We start from the raw sequence: 18237 nt of genomic DNA, 5'->3' as shown, positions 1-18237 counted from the left end.
CCCTCCCTCCCTCTCCCTTTATTTTTTATTTTCCGCAGTGTAGGGCCCTCCCACTTCCTCCCTCCCCCCTCTGCTGCTGGACTGCCCACCCGCCTCCTGGATTCCCTCTCACACCTCCTGCCAGCACCAGCAGCTGATAGTTACAAACGGTGACACACACAGTGTCACTGTCTGTAACAATCTGGCATCTGCCTTCATATGGAACTGGAGCACCAATCGTGCTCTGCTTTCATATGCAGACAGATGCCATGAGCTTAGGAGCTCCTGCAGCTCCGACGTGTATATATACGTTGTACGGTACAATAAGCAAAGTACCGTACAACGTATATATAAATTGGGTTAAGGGGTTAAAAATGACATGCTGTCCTATCCCTTTAAATGTGAGGGTGAACCTAACAGTAATTTGGCACACCGGAAGATTTCTGTATTAGTGCTGCAATTTTGGTGCTCCTGTCACTTTGACTGCGCTCCTAAATATTTTTAAAGGGCCATAAAAGTTGAAAAATTACGTGCTCTAATTTTTTAGAATATATAATTTTATAAGCCTACACTATTGTATGTTTAACCCCTACAAAGCAGTTAAACACACAGTAAAAGTGCAACTCGGGACCCGCGGAGGATATATTTAATTATGTTTATCTTACTATACTTGTATATCTGCTATATAAATGCGTATAATTAAAGTCAATCATGAATATAGCTAAAATTACAGAAAAGGGAGCAATATAAATAACAAAAGTATATTGCTGTTGTTTTACTATGTTTAATTAAACGGACAGGAAATCCCAATTTTTTTCTTTCATGATTTGGATAGAACATACAATGTTCTATCTGATGAAAGAAAAATGTTAACTTTCATATCCCTTTAATTGGCACCAATCAGGGGACATTTTATGCTATATAAAAAGAAATCTGTGATATCTAGAGACCCCTAATAAAGTTTTTTTTTTTCCTTTTTCCTAGTAGACAAGACCCTCTCTTAAAAACATATGAATTTTGTCCGTATAGGTAGGTGATCACTGGTGATAACAGTGATCAACTTGCAAAACAAAAGTGCTTTTATTTCTGTACTGCACAAAGGAGTCTCTCAAATCTATATTATAACTCACAATAGCCCGTATGCGCCACTATTTTACATGTTGCTAACCTTGATGACAATTTTAGTAAGGTGATCACAGTAACAGCATTGGTCACCTGGCCATTTTCAATATTATTAATATTAAAGGGATACTAAACCCAATTTTTTTTCTTTAATGATTCAGATAAAACATGTAATTTTAAGCAACTTTCTAATTTTCTCTTATCAATTTTTCTTCGTTCCCTTGCTATCTTTATTCAAAAAGCAGGAATGTAAAGCTTAGGAGTTGGCCCTTTTTTGGTTCAGAACCTGGGTTACGTTTGCTTATTGGTGGCTAAATGTAGCCTCCAATAAGTAAGCGCTATCCAGGGTGCTGAACAAAAAAATGGGCCAGCTCCTAAGCTTTACATTCCTGATTTTTAAATAAAGATAGCAAGAGAACAAAAAAAATGATAATAGGAGTAATTTAAAAAGTTGCTTAAAATTGCTTGCTCTATCTGAATCATGAAAAAAACAAATTGGGTTTAGTGTCCCTTTAACAAAAATATATAAAAAAATGTTTTTACAGTTTTTGCCACAGCTATCTCACATGTCATGAAATATAAATATAATAATGGTATAATCTGAATCTGTTGAGGCTGCTGAAAAACAATATCTAATTTGAGAGAGTCACTCACTGAAATGTGGCTTACAATAGTGTTTAAATGTAGGTAGCAAAAAAAGCTAAAAATTGCCTCAGTACTGGGGTGTGAAAATGGCTTAGCATCAAAAGGTATAATAGTACCGTAGGAACAAAGTAGATGAGGTTGAAAGAAGACAGAAGTCCATAAAATTAAATTTATACAAATCCTACATAATTTAGAAAAAAAAATCTGCCAATCAAATTTCCCTTAATACAATTAGAAAGCCGACCATTTTAGAACAAGCAATCATATTCCTAAATTATGTTTTCAGCCAAAAGTGTATCTAAGCCATATTTAAATGTATCCACGGTATTGGCATTCACTACCTCCTTAAGCAAGATGTTCCAAAATTTGATTGCTTACAGTAAGCAAAATGTTAATGTTGCTGGGGATTACATTTAATTTCCACTAGCCTTAAAATGTGACTTTTTATCACAATTGCTTTGGAATAAACCGTGCTTGTTAAAAATTGGCGCCACATCAGCTTTACAACAGTCCTGTGGTACTTAAACTTTTAGGGTTTGTCTTAGAATCCATTGCAATACATTTTTCATTTTCAATTTTGGCTAATCTGATGGAATTATAATTGACAAAATTCTTCCTTTCTAGAGACATATGGGAGTCTCACCCTCATGCCAAGGTAGTTTTCTCGTGGATACTGCTCCAGGTAACTCGACCGTGGCTTTCAGAATTTCTGGCCAGAGTAGTGCCACCTTCCCTTCTATTTTCTGATGATTATAAGACGGAAAACAAAATTTTGGGTGTATCTTGTCTGCATCACATTATCAAGAATGCAGTAAGTATTGAAATAATGGAGTGATCAAATATATGTAAGATGGTCAAGCACTAAGTAATTATGGCAGGTTTCTCCCCTTCATATGAATTTGGCATATTAAACCATCCTAAAGGGTTACTGAACTCAATTTTTTTTCTTTCATGATTCGAATAGAGCATGCAATTTTAACCAACTTTCTAACCTGGGTAGTGCTTTCTGATTGGTGGCTAAATGTAGCCACCAATCAGCAAGCGCTATCCATGGTTCTGAACCAAAAAGAAAAAAATTGGGTTCAGTATCCCCTTAAATATGTCACTCAAAAAACAAAAAATTTTTTTTCAATGTAGGATAAATATTTAAAGAGTACACACGTCACTTTCAAATGGAGAGACTCCAAACATTATGAGATTGTAATCTACATTTCATTTTTAAAAGGACCATTTAAGTGATGGTAAATCCTAGCTATCTTTGCTATTTGGCTGAGAGGTGACTTTCCACCTTAGCCAATAGCCGTGTGTGAAATCTGGCTTGGCGCTGCATATTGCAAAGTATTTTATACTTCATGAATTAAAGTCTCCTTTATTTGTTCCAATGGTAAATCCTAGTGTTTCACAAACACTGGGATTTACTTTCACTTTAAACTCATCATTTTAACAACGTATAAAATATTTAATTAATGAAAGTATAACATTATTGCAATATGCATGATTTATTTTGCTGCCCTTTGATTTAAAATATATCTAAAAATTGTGCTTGTATGACTTTCTCCCAGTGAGGCTTGGGTTAATGTCACCTAATTTTCTGTGTATTTATGTTTACTTTTATTACTTCCCTCACCTTTTCTGTAGTCATTTCTTCTTTTAAGGTGGATTATAAGTTTTACATCAACAATCATTATAGGGAAATCATTTTTTTGTAATAACAGTGGGCCTATCACTATGGAGATTAGAAAGGAATACATATTTTTGTTTAAATTCCTATTTAATAAATTAATATTAATTACCTAAGCTGAATCACTGCTAAACCACTTTAAAGGGACACTGAACCCAAATTTTTTCTTTTGTGATTCAGATAGAGCATTAAATTTTAAGCAACTTTCTAATTTACTCCTATTATCAATATTTTTTCATTCTCTTGGTATCTTTATTTGAAATGCAAGAATGAAAGTTTAGATGCCTGCCCATTTTGGTGAACAACCTGGGTTGTTCTTGCTGATTAGTGGATAAATTCATCCACCAATAAAAATGTGCTGTCCAGAGTCTGAACCAAAAAAAAGCTTAGATGCCTTCTTTTTCAAATAAAGATAGCAAGAGAATGAAGAAAAATTGACTAAAGGAGTAAATTAGAACGTTGCCTAAAATTGCATGCTCTATCTGAATCACGAAAGAAAAAGTTTGGGTTCAGTGTCTCTTTATGGAAAGAGAAGAGAACAGGCTACTTAAAGCACTATTTCCTTAAAGGCAAGGTAAACTTGTGTGCACTTGTTAACTATTTCCGAAATATCATTTAAAATTAGCATAACTTTCATTCATCATTTTCTATGGATCTATATCTATAGCCGCAATTCTTATTTTTAAAACTTCATACATCGATTACTCGGCCGCCCGACTTTTCTATAGAAATGGTTGACACTTCGCTACCACTGTGTCCTCCAATCAATGCTTTCTCCACATGGTGGTGAACACAGCATATCGTACGTCATAGGAGCGCATGCGTCCGACCGTAATCCTCTACATTGACGGCGTGCGTTCATGAGTTGCGCATGCTCAGTGAAAATTACAGTGTACTTTAGCAAACAGCAGCACAGAGAGAGATCTCGTAAATAGTAAGTATAATCAAGTTGATAGTTCACGAACAATAAGGTAAAAGACTCTGTTTGATACATTCAATACAATGTATCTTACGAAAGTTGCGCATGCGCACAAGTTTTTTTATCCGTGAACACGCAAAATGCCGACGTCAATAGCGGGTGGGTTGGGTCTCTACGATGAGACAAAGAAAAGAGGAAGTAGAAGGGGGAGGAGTTTTACACGAAACGGTAGGGATAAAATAATTTATTTTTCATCAAAATACGTTATGCAAAGTTAATAAAAAGTTAGCGACTGCATTTCAGTGTTAAATAGCACACTATGGCCTAGATTTGGAGTTCGGCGGTAAAAGGGCTGTTAACGCTCCGCGGGCTTTTTTCTGGCCGCACCATAAAATTAACTCTGGTATCGAGAGTTCAAACAAATGCTGCGTTAGGCTCCAAAAAAGGAGCGTAGAGAATTTTTACCGCAAATGCAACTCTCGATACCAAAGTTGCTTACGGACGCGGCCGGCCTCAAAAACGTGCTCGTGCACGATTCTCCCATAGAAAACAATGGGGCTGTTTGAGCTGAAAAAAAAACCTAACACCTGCAAAAAAGCAGCGTTCAGCTCCTAACGCAGCCCCATTGTTTCCTATGGGGAAACACTTCCTACGTCTGCACCTAACACCCTAACATGTACCCCGAGTCTAAACACCCCTAACCTTACACTTATTAACCCCTAATCTGCCGCCGCCGCTATCGCTGACCCCTGCATATTTTTTTTAACCCCTAATCTGCCGCTCCGTAAACCGCCGCAACCTACGTTCTCCCTATGTACCCCTAATCTGCTACCCCTAACACCGCCGACCCCTATATTATATTTATTAACCCCTAACCTGCCCCCCACAACGTCGCCGACACCTGCCTACACTTATTAACCCCTAATCTGCCGAGCGGACCTGAGCGCTACTATAATAAAGTTATTAACCCCTAATCCGCCTCACTAACCCTATCATAAATAGTATTAACCCCTAATCTGCCCTCCCTAACATCGCCGACACCTAACTTCAATTATTAACCCCTAATCTTCCAATCGGAGCTCACCGCTATTCTAATAAATGGATTAACCCCTAAAGCTAAGTCTAACCCTAACACTAACACCCCCCTAAGTTAAATATAATATTTATCTAACGAAATAAATTAACTCTTATTAAATAACTTATTCCTATTTAAAGCTAAATACTTACCTGTAAAATAAATCCTAATATAGCTACAATATAAATTATAATTATATTATAGCTATTTTAGGATTAATATTTATTTTACAGGCAACTTTGTAATTATTTTAACCAGGTACAATAGCTATTAAATAGTTAAGAACTATTTAATAGTTACCTAGTTAAAATAATAACAAATTTACCTGTAAAATAAATCCTAACCTAAGTTATAATTAAACCTAACACTACCCTATCAATAAAATAATTAAATAAACTACCTACAATTACCTACAATTAACCTAACACTACACTATCAATAAATAAATTAAACACAATTGCTACAAATAAATACAATTAAATAAACTAAGTACAAAAAATAAAAAAGAACTAAGTTACAAAAAATAAAAAAATATTTACAAACATAAGAAAAATATTACAACAATTTTAAACTAATTACACCTACTCTAAGCCCCCTAATAAAATAACAAAGCCCCCCAAAATACAAAATTCCCTACCCTATTCTAAATTAAAAAAGTTGCAAGCTCTTTTACCTTACCAGCCCTGAACAGGGCCCTTTGCGGGGCATGCCCCAAGAATTTCAGCTCTTTTGCCTGTAAAAAAAACCATATAATACCCACCACCCACATACCCCTAATCTAACCCAAACCCCCCTTAAATAAACCTAACACTAAGCCCCTGAAGATCTTCCTACCTTGTCTTCACCATCCAGGTATCACCGATCCGTCCTGGCTCCAAGATCTTCATCCAACCCAAGCGGGGGTTGGCGATCCATAATCCGGTCCAGAAGAGGCTCCAAAGTCTTCCTCCTATCCGGCAAGAAGAGGACATCCGGACCGGCAAACATCTTCTCCAAGCGGCATCTTCGATCTTCTTCCATCCGGAGCGAAGCGGCAGGATCCTGAAGACATCCAGCGCGGAACATCCATCCGGACCGACGACTGAACGACGAATGACTGTTCCTTTAAGGGACGTCATCCAAGATGGCGTCCCTCGAATTCCGATTGGCTGATAGGATTCTATCAGCCAATCGGAATTAAGGTAGGAATTTTCTGATTGGCTGATGGAATCAGCCAATCAGAATCAAGTTCAATCCGATTGGCTGATCCAATCAGCCAATCAGATTGAGCTCGCATTCTATTGGCTGTTCCGATCAGCCAATAGAATGCGAGCTCAATCTGATTGGCTGATTGGATCGGCCAATCGGATTGAACTAGATTCTGATTGGCTGATTCCATCAGCCAATCAGAAAATTCCTACCTTAATTCCGATTGGCTGATAGAATCCTATCAGCCAATCGGAATTCGAGGGACGCCATCTTGCATGACGTCCCTTAAAGGAACAGTCATTCGTCGTTCAGTCGTCGGTCCGGATGGATGTTCCGCGCTGGATGTCTTCAGGATCCTGCCGCTTCGCTCCGGATGGAAGAAGATCGAAGATGCCGCTTGGAGAAGATGTTTGCCGGTCCGGATGTCCTCTTCTTGCCGGATAGGAGGAAGACTTTGGAGCACCGGATTATGGATCGCCAACCCCCGCTTGGGTTGGATGAAGATGTTGGAGCCAGGACGGATCGGTGATACCTGGATGGTGAAGACAAGGTAGGAAGATCTTCAGGGGCTTAGTGTTAGGTTTATTTAAGGGGGGTTTGGGTTAGATTAGGGGTATGTGGGTGGTGGGTTGTAATGTTGGGGGGGGGGGGGTATTGTATTTATTCTTTTACAGGCAAAAGAGCTGAAATTCTTGGGGCATGCCCCGCAAAGGGCCCTGTTCAGGGCTGGTAAGGTAAAAGAGCTTGTAACTTTTTTAATTTAGAATAGGGTAGGGAATTTTTTATTTTGGGGGGCTTTGTTATTTTATTAGGGGGCTTATAGTAGGTGTAATTAGTTTAAAATTGTTGTAATATTTTTCTTATGTTTGTAAATATTTTTTTATTTTTTGTAACTTAGTTCTTTTTTATTTTTTGTACTTTAGATAGTTTATTTAATTGTATTTATTTGTAGCAATTGTGTTTAATTTATTTATTGATAGTGTAGTGTTAGGTTAATTGTAGGTAATTGTAGGTAGTTTATTTAATTATTTTATTGATAGGGTAGTGTTAGGTTTAATTATATCTTAGGTTAGGATTTATTTTACAGGTAAATTTGTTATTATTTTAACTAGGTAACTATTAAATAGTTCTTAACTATTTAATAGCTATTGTACCTGGTTAAAATAATTACAAAGTTGCCTGTAAAATAAATATTAATCCTAAAATAGCTATAATATAATTATTATTTATATTGTAGCTATATTAGGATTTATTTTACAGGTAAGTATTTAGCTTTAAATAGGAATAATTTATTTAATAAGAGTTAATTTATTTCGTTAGATGTAAATTATATTTAACTTAGGGGGGTGTTAGTGTTAGGGTTAGACTTAGCTTTAGGGGTTAATACATTTATTAGAATAGCGGTGAGGTCCGCTCGGCAGATTAGGGGTTAATAATTGAAGGTAGCTGTCGGCGATGTTAGGGAGGGCAGATTAGGGGTTAATACTATTTATGATAGGGTTAGTGATGCGGATTAGGGGTTAATAACTTTATTATAGTAGCGGTGCGGTCCGCTCGGCAGATTAGGGGTTAATAAGTGTAGGCAGGTGTCGGCGACGTTGAGGGGGGCAGATTAGGGGTTAATAAATATAATATAGGGGTCGGCGGTGTTAGGGGTAGCAGATTAGGGGTACATAGGGATAACGTAGGTGGCGGCGCTTTGCGGTCGGAAGATTAGGGGTTAATTATTTTAAGTAGCTGGCGGCGACGTTGTGGGGGGCAGGTTAGGGGTTAATAAATGTAATACAGGGGTCGGCGGGGTTAGGGGCAGCAGATTAGGGGTACATAAGTATAACGTAGGTGGCGGTCGGCAGATTAGGGGTTAAAAATTTAAATCGAGTGGCGGCGATGTGGGGGGAGCTCGGTTTAGGGGTACATAGGTAGTTTATGGGTGTTAGTGTACTTTAGGGTACAGTAGTTAAGAGCTTTATAAACCGGCGTTAGCCAGAAAGCTCTTAACTCCTGCTATTTTCAGGCGGCTGGAATTTTGTCGTTAGAGCTCTAACGCTCACTTCAGAAACGACTCTAAATACCAGCGTTAGAAAGATCCCATTGAAAAGATAGGCTACGCAAATGGCGTAGGGGGATCTGCGGTATGGAAAAGTCGCGGCTGAAAAGTGAGCGTTAGACCCTTTAATCACTGACTCCAAATACCAGCGGGCGCCCAAAACCAGCGTTAGGAGCCTCTAACGCTGGTTTTGACGGCTACCGCCGAACTCCAAATCTAGGCCTATAGGTGTTTGCAAATGTACCAAACTTTACCTTGCCTTTAAAGTGATAGAAAAGTCAAAAAAGAAATGCCAATGTGTACATTGCAATTTAAAATAGAAGCATTTTTGCAATATACTTTCATTAGAAAGAATGCTTCTTTTAAAAGTTATTACTGTTTTTCAGTGGCATATACAAATATCCTGTGAAGGCCAATGCACCACACCTTCTCAGAGAGTCAGCAGTGTGACACAAATTAGTCTTCAGTAGGAATATGCTCTACCGCCAGTTCTCTGGTGTTTAAATCCTGGGGAACGGGCCCTCACAAGAAATGTGCGTATACTGCAGAAAATCAGTAATGACTTTTATTAGAATCATTTTTTTCTGATGAGTATATTGCAAAAATGCCTAGATTTCAAATTTAAATGCACCCATGCTCATTTAATTTTGACCTTTTTATGCCTTTAAGGAAAGAGTGCTTGGAGTAGCTTGCCCTCTTCTCTTTCCTTAAAGTTGTTTAGCACTGATGCCGCTTAGATAGTTAATAATAATTTATTTAATATATTAAATAGTTTGTGCTAAATATGTTTATTAGTTTGTGATTGGTTAGCAATGCTCCTTTTGTTGTGGGGGACAGGGAAATCAGTGAAAATAAAAAACATAAAACAAAAAGCTCTTTTGACAAAATAAAGTTACATATTCATTGCAAAATTATTCTCAAATATGAAGGTACATTATTATGCAGATGCATGATTATGTACCCTCATATTTGAGAATAATTTTGCTTAATGTCCCTTTAATTATGTGTTGTAAACATATTTGCAGTACACATTCATTATTTTGCATGCTTGTGCTATGCCATGCTTTTCTGTAAAAATTGTAGGTGTCTCTTAAAATGCTACGTAGCCTATCTACAAAGTAGACCTTGATTGTTTAAAGAAGAAAAATATAGAACAACCTGGCACACACTTTAACAGGTCATATAATGGGGTTAAAGATAAACACTTAAAGTGAAGGTAAACTTGAGCGTACTTGCTTGAATCATAGATTATAATTTAAAAAATTAGTGAGACTTTCATTCATGAAATCGCTAATTTATCCTTATCTTCTTCTATTTTTACATTTTAATGCCGGAATGATAAGCGCCGTTCCTCTGCCCGCCATAGCCCTCAGTTGATTGACAGATGACTCATCTGCAATCCACTAATCTTTGTTCCCCCTCCGGGTGTTCAGCCCCTTTGCACAAACTTCACGGCCCCAGGGGGAAACAACGATTAGTGGATTGCAGATGAGTCATCTGTCAATCGACTGAGGGCTATGGCGGGTGAAGGAACAGCGCTTATCATACCAGGATTTAAATGTAAAAATCTAATAAGATAAGGATAAATTAGCGATTTTATGAATGAAAGTCTCTTACTTTTTTAAATTATATCCTATGACTTGAGCGAGTACGCTCAAGATTACCTTCACTTTAACTTTTAATAGATTGCTAAAAAGTATCAAAGAGATACTAACTTAAAAACAAAAGTAGAGAAACAAATAGCACTGTCTGGTGGTGTGGGACATGATACAATATAGTATCACTATATCCAAATTACCATATACTCATATAGCATGAAAGAAAATGATCAAATTATTAAGAGTATCAAGGGACTCAGAGGCCCATTGTGAAACATACAGCGACCAAGAAAAAGTCCCTCACACAATTACGGCTATGATTTTGTGAGCCCCACAAACAGTGGGAAATAAGTGGGCTTATCAATATATACTATCGCTAGATGGTATTCACAGTTATTGTCGAATAAAACCTTTAAAAAAGCTCAGGTGAAACGCGCGTCATGCGTTCACCTGTCTGAGTTTCTCTTGAAATTAATTTGGGTCAATGATATTGTATGCCTTTATTTGATTATACTCATTTAGGTTTTCTGATTATTTTGTTGGATCTGTAAGAGCTGGACTAAGCCCATAACTTTTTGACAAGTGGTTATATCTTAATACAAGTGTCTCTACATATACCCTGGCACCCACCACAACACACACACTCAATTATGTTTGGTTGAGTGTATGGGATATTGATGGATGATCATTTATAATCTTTATGGTTTAGCATCCACTTTTTTGTTTAATTGATTGTTTAAAGCAGTGGACAAACTAATTTACTGCAAGTTTTGATATATGCAGCAAGTAACCAGCTAGAGTCTCTAAAAGACACACAGTAAAAGGGCATTTCACATGACGACAAATGTGGCAAATCTGTTCTCAAATAGTTTTATTGCACGTCTGTACTTTGTTTTTTTTATTTCAAATTTTAAGCCTTCATATCTCAGTAGCCAATGATAACTTGTGTAGGGAAAGGTAGGCTGCCACATGACTTTACACACTTTGAAAATATTTATTATAATAAATTAGAAAACACTATTTTAGAAACTCAAATTTTGAAAAATATCAATACATTTCTTAGTGCAATCAGAGGATAAACTTTCTGGAATTACATATTATACCTTAAAGGGACATTAAACACTTAATAAATGGTAGATAGAATTATGCATTCAAAGAAAAGATTAGTCTGTTAATAACATGTAGATGTATTATTTTTTTTTAAATTTCATTAGTTGTATAAATAGTGTCAAAATAAGTGTAATTTTAAATGCCTTTAAAACAATGGGAGCTGCCATGTTGTTATGGGGCCTTATTAAAATACCGCAAGTTTAAAACACACAGTAGCACAGTAGGAGAAGGGAAAGGCCAAACCTGAAAACTGAACTTTCTCAAAATTGCTTAAATCGGTAACCTACAATGCAAAATAAAGAAACTTAATATTGAAAGACAAACTAAGAGGTACTGTACAGACACATGCATAACAAACTACCCTTAAGTAAGTTTGGTCCCACATAATCCAGGCAAATGCAATACTGCTCAAAGTAAGGGATGTGCTGTTTTTCATGAAATGGTGAACATCTGTTGTACATAACACAGCAGGAACAATGGAACTTAAATGCATCAAAGCAGGGTAACAAAACAGGGACCGAATAGGCATCAAAATAACAAATACAAATAGGGAAGTAAAGGGTACATTGTCAAAATAGCTCAGACAAATACAATATCAATTCAAATTGTCAGTGTAATATCTCAAGGAAACCCCAGTCAATCCAAGAGTCAGAATACAAATTATCAGGGCAGAAGAATATATCAAGGAAAACCTATTTAAACCAAGAGACACAAATACAAAATTCTGGTTTTGTGAAACACTATATATTGAACTAATAAACATTGTACACCACAAAAGGGAATCTAAAAGGTTTTGAACTAATATGGTTTAAGCTCATGTGAAATATGGTTATTATTTGTGTTGCTGTTTTTAATAAAGGGTCTCTTGTTGGCTATATTATCTGAATTAGCATGCATCAATAGGTTGGTTATTCTTATACATAAAGTTATAGTTACTTTTAAGTGTGTCCACTCATTTTGAAACATTATTTGTATTTAGTACAGTGCCTGAGAGAAGTTGAAGTCCTTGATGCTAACATTTATCTCTTATTTTTGACAGCCCGCTGCAGACTTACGACAGTATAACCATGCACAGGTTATATACCACGCTCTGAGAGCCCACATGTATTCAACAGATTCTGATGTTATTGAGGTAAAGAAAATTATTTTTCCATAACAAGTAATACTTAGTAATATTTTATTTTATTTCGCCATAGTAACAGTCACAAACAAAGTTCTTCTAAGAAAGAGCCCAAAACATATGACCCCCCACCTTCCCTGCTGGATATAATTCTCCTCCTCTTCCTGACCCAGACTTTAATTTTTTTCTGTCCTCTAGACAGGTTAGAGAGAGGCCCTCAGTTATTTAGCTAATGTTGGGATACCAGGGGGTTTGTATTGCTGTTGAACCTTACCAAAATGTATTCCAGATTCCTTGTTTGTTTGTTTTCTCCAACATTGGTGTGTCCGGTCCATGGCGTCATCCATTACTTGTGGGAAATATTCTCCCCCACAGGGAAAGGCAAGGAGAGCACACAGCAAGAGCTGTCCATATAGCTCCCCCTCTGGCTCCGCCCCCCAGTCATTCTCCTTGCCGCTCTGAACAAGTAGCATCTCCACGGGGATGGCGAGGAGTTTGTGGTGTAGTTGTAGTTTTTTATTTCTTCTATCAAGAGTTTGTTATTTTAAAATAGTGCTGGCTTGTACTATTTACTCTACAACAGAAAAGTGATGAAGATTTCTGTTTAAGAGGGCTATGATTTTACCACAAGTAACTAAAATCCATTACTGTTACCACACAGGACTGTTGAAACTAGAGAACTTCAGTTGGGGGTAACAGCTTGCAGACTCATATGCTTCAGGTATGACTAGTCTCCTTCTAGCAACACAGGCTAATGCTAGATGACAGTCATTTTTCCCCTCAGGAAAATGGTAAGCCATTTTTTCTTTCACCTCAGCAAAAAAGATAACAGGCTTCCCCTTTTTGAATTTTATGCTGGTAGACACTGTTAGGGGCCAAATCGATTGGTTTTTATTGCAATAGCATGGCATATGAAATGTTTTATGAGCTCATATACACTTGGGGACGTTTTTTATTGATCTGGCTTGTTTTAGACACCTAAATCTAGTCAGGAAGGCCCCTTCACTCTAGTGTACTGAGGGAGGAGGCCTCATTTTGGCACTTCAGCTGAGCAGTTGATTTTCAAGGCAGTGCATGCAGTCTCATGTGAGAGGGTCCTGTGGCTCAGAAAGTGACTCCAGAAGGCTTATTTCTGTGGATGGTTGAGCCCTAAGGAAGGTAAAAAGCTGCAGCAATGTAGCAGGGATTGTGGTGTATAAAAACGGTTAAATCCAACAATTTGCTCCGGTTTGCTTGTTTTAAGAGCTAGAGTCTCCATATTTGCTGTGCAATACTTTATAAGCATTAAGACACTGGGGTCCAAATTTCATAAAAATCGGATATTGCCTTCATAGTTTTTTGAACATTCAGAAATAAAGTGTGTCATTTTATTATTTAAAGAGACAGTAACGTTTTTGTTTAAAATCGTTTTTATTGCATTGTTTGCCTGCCTAAATCTGTTTAACATGTCTGGGCCATCAGATAACCTATGTTCTGTGCATTTAGAGACAAATGTGGTTCCCCCTTCGAGTGTTTGTGATTGTGCCATAGCGTCCAAACAAAATAAGGACAGCTCTGTTACATTTCATAATGTTGCCCAAGATGATTTATCTAATGAAGGTAGTGGGGATAGTTCTACATCCTCTCCTTCTGTGTCTACACCAGCTTTGCCCGCGCAGGCGACACCTAGCGCGCCAGTGCTTATTTCTATGCAACAATTGACAGCAGTAGTGGATAATTCTATAGCAAATCTTTTATCCAAACTGCCAGCATTTCAGAGAAAGCGTGATTGTTCATCCTTTTTATCTGTATTTAAAACTGAACAATCAGACGCTGACGATGCCTTATCTATTTTACCCTCACATCAATCAGAATTGGCTGTGAGGGAAGGGCTGTCTGAGGGTGAAATTTCAGACTCAGGAAAAATTTCTCAACAGGCAGAACCTGATATAGTAGCATTTAAGTTTAAGCTAGAACATCCCCGCGCTTTGCTTAAGGAGGTATTAGCTACTCTGGATGACTGTGATTCTATGGTAGTACCAGAGAAGTTGTGCAAATTGGACACATTTTTAGAGGTCCCAGTGAACGACGATGCTTTTCCTATACCCAAGAGGGTAGCGAGCATAGTGGATAAGGAGTGGGAGAAGCCAGGTGTACCCTTTGCCCCACCTCCTATATTTAAGAAAATGTTTCCCATAATAGACCCTAGAAGGGACGCATAGCAGACGGTCCCGAAGGTTGAGGGAGCTGTTTCAACACTAGCGAAGCGCACAACTATTCCTATAGAGGACAGCTGCGCTTTCAAAGATCCTATGGATAAAAAATTGGAAGGATTGCTTAAAAAGATTTTTGTTCAGCAAGGGTTCATCCTTCAACCAGCTACATGTGTTATTACTGTCACTTCAGCGGCGTCCTTTTGGTTCGAGGAACTAGAAAGGTCGCTCCAGAAAGAGACTTCCTATGAAGAAGTCATGGACAGAATTCACGCATTAAAGTTAGCTAATTCCTTTATATTGGATGCCGCTTTTCAAATAACGAAATTGGCGGCGAAAAACTCAGGTTTTGCTATAGTAGCGCGGAGGGTGCTTTGGCTAAAATCCTGGTCGGCAGATGTGTCGTCCAAGACTAAGTTACTTAATATTCCTTTCAAGGGTAAGACCCTTTTTGGGCCGTAATTGAAGGAAATTATTTCAGACATCACTGGGGGTAAAGGCCATGCCCTCCCACAGGATAGGCCTTTTTAAGGCTAAGAACAAGTCTAATTTTCGTTCCTTTCGCAATTTCAGGAACGGACCGGCTAATAACTCCACTGCCGCTAGACAAGAAGGTAACGCGGCCCAGCCCAAACCCGCTTGGAAGCCCATGCAAGGCTGGAATAAGGGTAAACAGCATGAAGGGGTAGCCCCCGATCCGGGACCGGATCTGGTAGGGGGCAGACTATCTCTCTTCGCTCAGGCTTGGGCAAGAGATGTTCCGGATCCCTGGGCACTAGAGATAGTCTCCAAGGGATACCTACTAGACTTCAAGGGACTTCCTCCAAAGGGAAGATTCCACCTGTCTCGCTTATCTTCAGACCAGATAAAGAAACAGGCATTCTTACATTGTGTAAGAGACCTATCAAAGATGGGAGTGATAAACCCAGTCCCCTCCGGGGAACAAGGTCTAGGTTTTTACTCAAACCTGTTTGTGGTTCCCAAAAAAGAGGGAACTTTCAGGCCAATTCTGGATTTAAAGATATTAAACAAGTTCCTCAGAGTTCCATCCTTCAAAATGGAAACCATTCGGACAATCTTGCCGACAATCCAGCAGGGTCAATATTTGACTACCGTGGATCTAAAGGATGCATATCTGCATATCCCAATCCACAAAACTCATCATCAGTTCCTGAGGTTCGCTTTTCTGGACAAACAGTACCAGTTCGTGGCTCTTCCATTCGGTTTAGCCACCGCTCCCAGAATTTTCACAAAGGTGCTAGGGTCCCTTCTAGCGGTCCTAAGGCCGAGGGGCATCGCTCTAGCACCTTATCTAGACGACATCCTAATCCAAGCGTCGTCTCTTTCCAAAGCAAGGGCCCACACGGACATTGTGTTGGCTTTTCTCAGATCTCACGGGTGGAAGGTGAACATAGAAAAGAGTTCACTGTCACCGTCCACAAGGGTTCCTTTTCTGGGAACAATAATAGATTCTGTGGAAATGAAGATCTTCCTGACATAAGTCAAAAAGTTAAAGCTTCTAAACGCTTGTCGAGTTCTTCATTCTATTCCTCAACACTCCATAGCTCAGTGCATGGAAGTAATAGGACTAATGGTCGCAGCAATGGACGTGGTTCCTTTTGCTCGAATTCATCTTAAGACCATTACAGCTGTGCATGCTCAATCAGTGGAATGGGGACTATACAGACTTGTCTCCCCAAATTCAAGTAGACCAGGTAACCAGGGACTCGCTTCTCTGGTGGTTGACCCAGGATCACCTGTCTCAGGGAATGAGTTTCCGCAGACCAGAGTGGGTCATTGTCACGACCGACGCCAGCCTCTTGGGTTGGGGCGCGGTCTGGGACTCTCTGAAAGCTCAGGGTCTATGGTCTCGAGAAGAGTCTCTTCTCCCGATAAACATTTTGGAACTAAGAGCAATATTCAATGCGCTCCTGGCTTGGCCTCAAATAGCGGAAGCCAGGTTCATAAGGTTTCAGTCGGACAACATAACGACTGTTGCGTACATCAATCATCAGGGGGGAACAAAGAGTTCCTTGGCGATGAGCGAGGTGTCCAAGATCATCAAATGGGCGGAGGATCACTCCTGCCATCTATCTGCAATTCACATCCCAGGAGTAGACAACTGGGAGGCGGACTATTTGAGTCGTCAGACTTTCCATCCGGGGGAGTGGGAACTCCACCCGGAGGTCTTTGCCCAGTTAATCCAATTATGGGGCATTCCAGACATGGATCTGATGGCGTCCCGTCAGAACTTCAAGATTCCTTGTTACGGGTCCAGATCCAGGGATCCCAAGGCGACTCTAGTGGATGCATTAGTGGCGCCTTGGTCGTTCAACCTAGCGTATGTGTTTCCACCGTTTCCTCTCCTTCCCAGGCTCATAGCCAGGATCAAACAGGAGAAGGCCTCTGTGATTCTGATAGCTTCTGCGTGGCCACGCAGGACTTGGTATGCAGACCTGCTGAATATGTCATCGGCTCCACCATGGAAGCTACCTTTTGAGACAGGATCTTCTAGTACAAGGTCCATTCGAACATCCAAATCTAGTTTCTCTGCAGCTGACTGCTTGGAAATTGAACGCTTGATTTTATCCAAGCGTGGGTTTTCAAATTCTGTGATAGATACTCTGGTCCAAGCCAGAAAACCTGTGACTAGAAAGATTTACCATAAAATATGGAAAAAATATATCTGTTGGTGTGAATCCAAGGGATTCTCCTGGAGTAAGATTAAAATTCCAAAGATTCTCTCCTTTCTCCAAGAAGGTTTGGATAAAGGGTTGTCAGCGAGTTCTCTAAAGGGACAGATTTCTGCTTTATCTGTCTTGTTACACAAACGACTGGCAGCTGTGCCAGATGTACAAGCTTTTGTTCAGGCTTTGGTCAGAATCAAGCCTGTTTACAGACCCATGACTCCTCCTTGGAGTCTAAATTTAGTTCTTTCAGTTCTTCAAGGGGTTTCGTTTGAACCTTTACATTCCATAGATATTAAGTTACTATCTTGGAAAGTTCTGTTTTTGGTTGCTATTTCTTCTGCTAGAAGAGTTTCTGAATTATCTGCTTTGCAGTGTAATCCACCCTATCTGGTTTTCCATTCAGATAAGGTTGTTTTGCGTACTAAGCCTGGTTTTCTTCCAAAAGTTGTTTCCAACAAGAATATTAACCAGGAAATAGTTGTTCCTTCTCTGTGTCCGAATCCAGTTTTAAAGAAGGAACGTTTGTTACACAATTTAGATGTAGTTCGTGCTTTAAAGTTCTATTTAGAAGCAACAAAAGATTTTAGACAAACCTCATCTTTGTTTGTAGTTTACTCTGGTAAGAGGAGAGGTCAAAAAACTACTGCTACCTCTCTTTCTTTCTGGCTGAAAAGCATTATCCGATTGGCTTATGAGACTGCCGGACGGCAGCCTCCTGAACGAATCACAGCTCACTCTACTAGGGCTGTGGCTTCCACATGGGCCTACAAGAACGAGGCTTCTGTTGATCAGATATGTAAGGCAGCGACTTGGTCTTCTCTGCACACTTTTGCCAAATTCTACAAATTTGATACTTATGCTTCTTCTGAGG

General features: G+C 39.0%; 1 protein-coding gene across 3 annotated transcripts in view; it reads left to right on the top strand.

The window, feature by feature from the left end:
* The window catches only part of TTI2 (TELO2 interacting protein 2), a 70904-nt gene that overhangs the window by 7201 nt on the left and 45466 nt on the right, over nt 1-18237 (top strand). For all 3 annotated transcript variants that reach the window (XM_053718043.1, XM_053718042.1, XM_053718041.1), the window contains exons 2-3: nt 2371-2557; nt 12404-12496. In XM_053718043.1, the coding sequence (XP_053574018.1) occupies nt 2371-2557; nt 12404-12496 (280 nt within the window). The remainder of the gene's footprint in view (nt 1-2370; nt 2558-12403; nt 12497-18237) is intronic.

Source organism: Bombina bombina, chromosome 6 (genome assembly GCF_027579735.1).
Source record: "Bombina bombina isolate aBomBom1 chromosome 6, aBomBom1.pri, whole genome shotgun sequence".
Lineage (NCBI taxonomy): Eukaryota > Metazoa > Chordata > Amphibia > Anura > Bombinatoridae > Bombina > Bombina bombina.
This window is presented reverse-complemented; position numbering and strand designations above follow the sequence as displayed.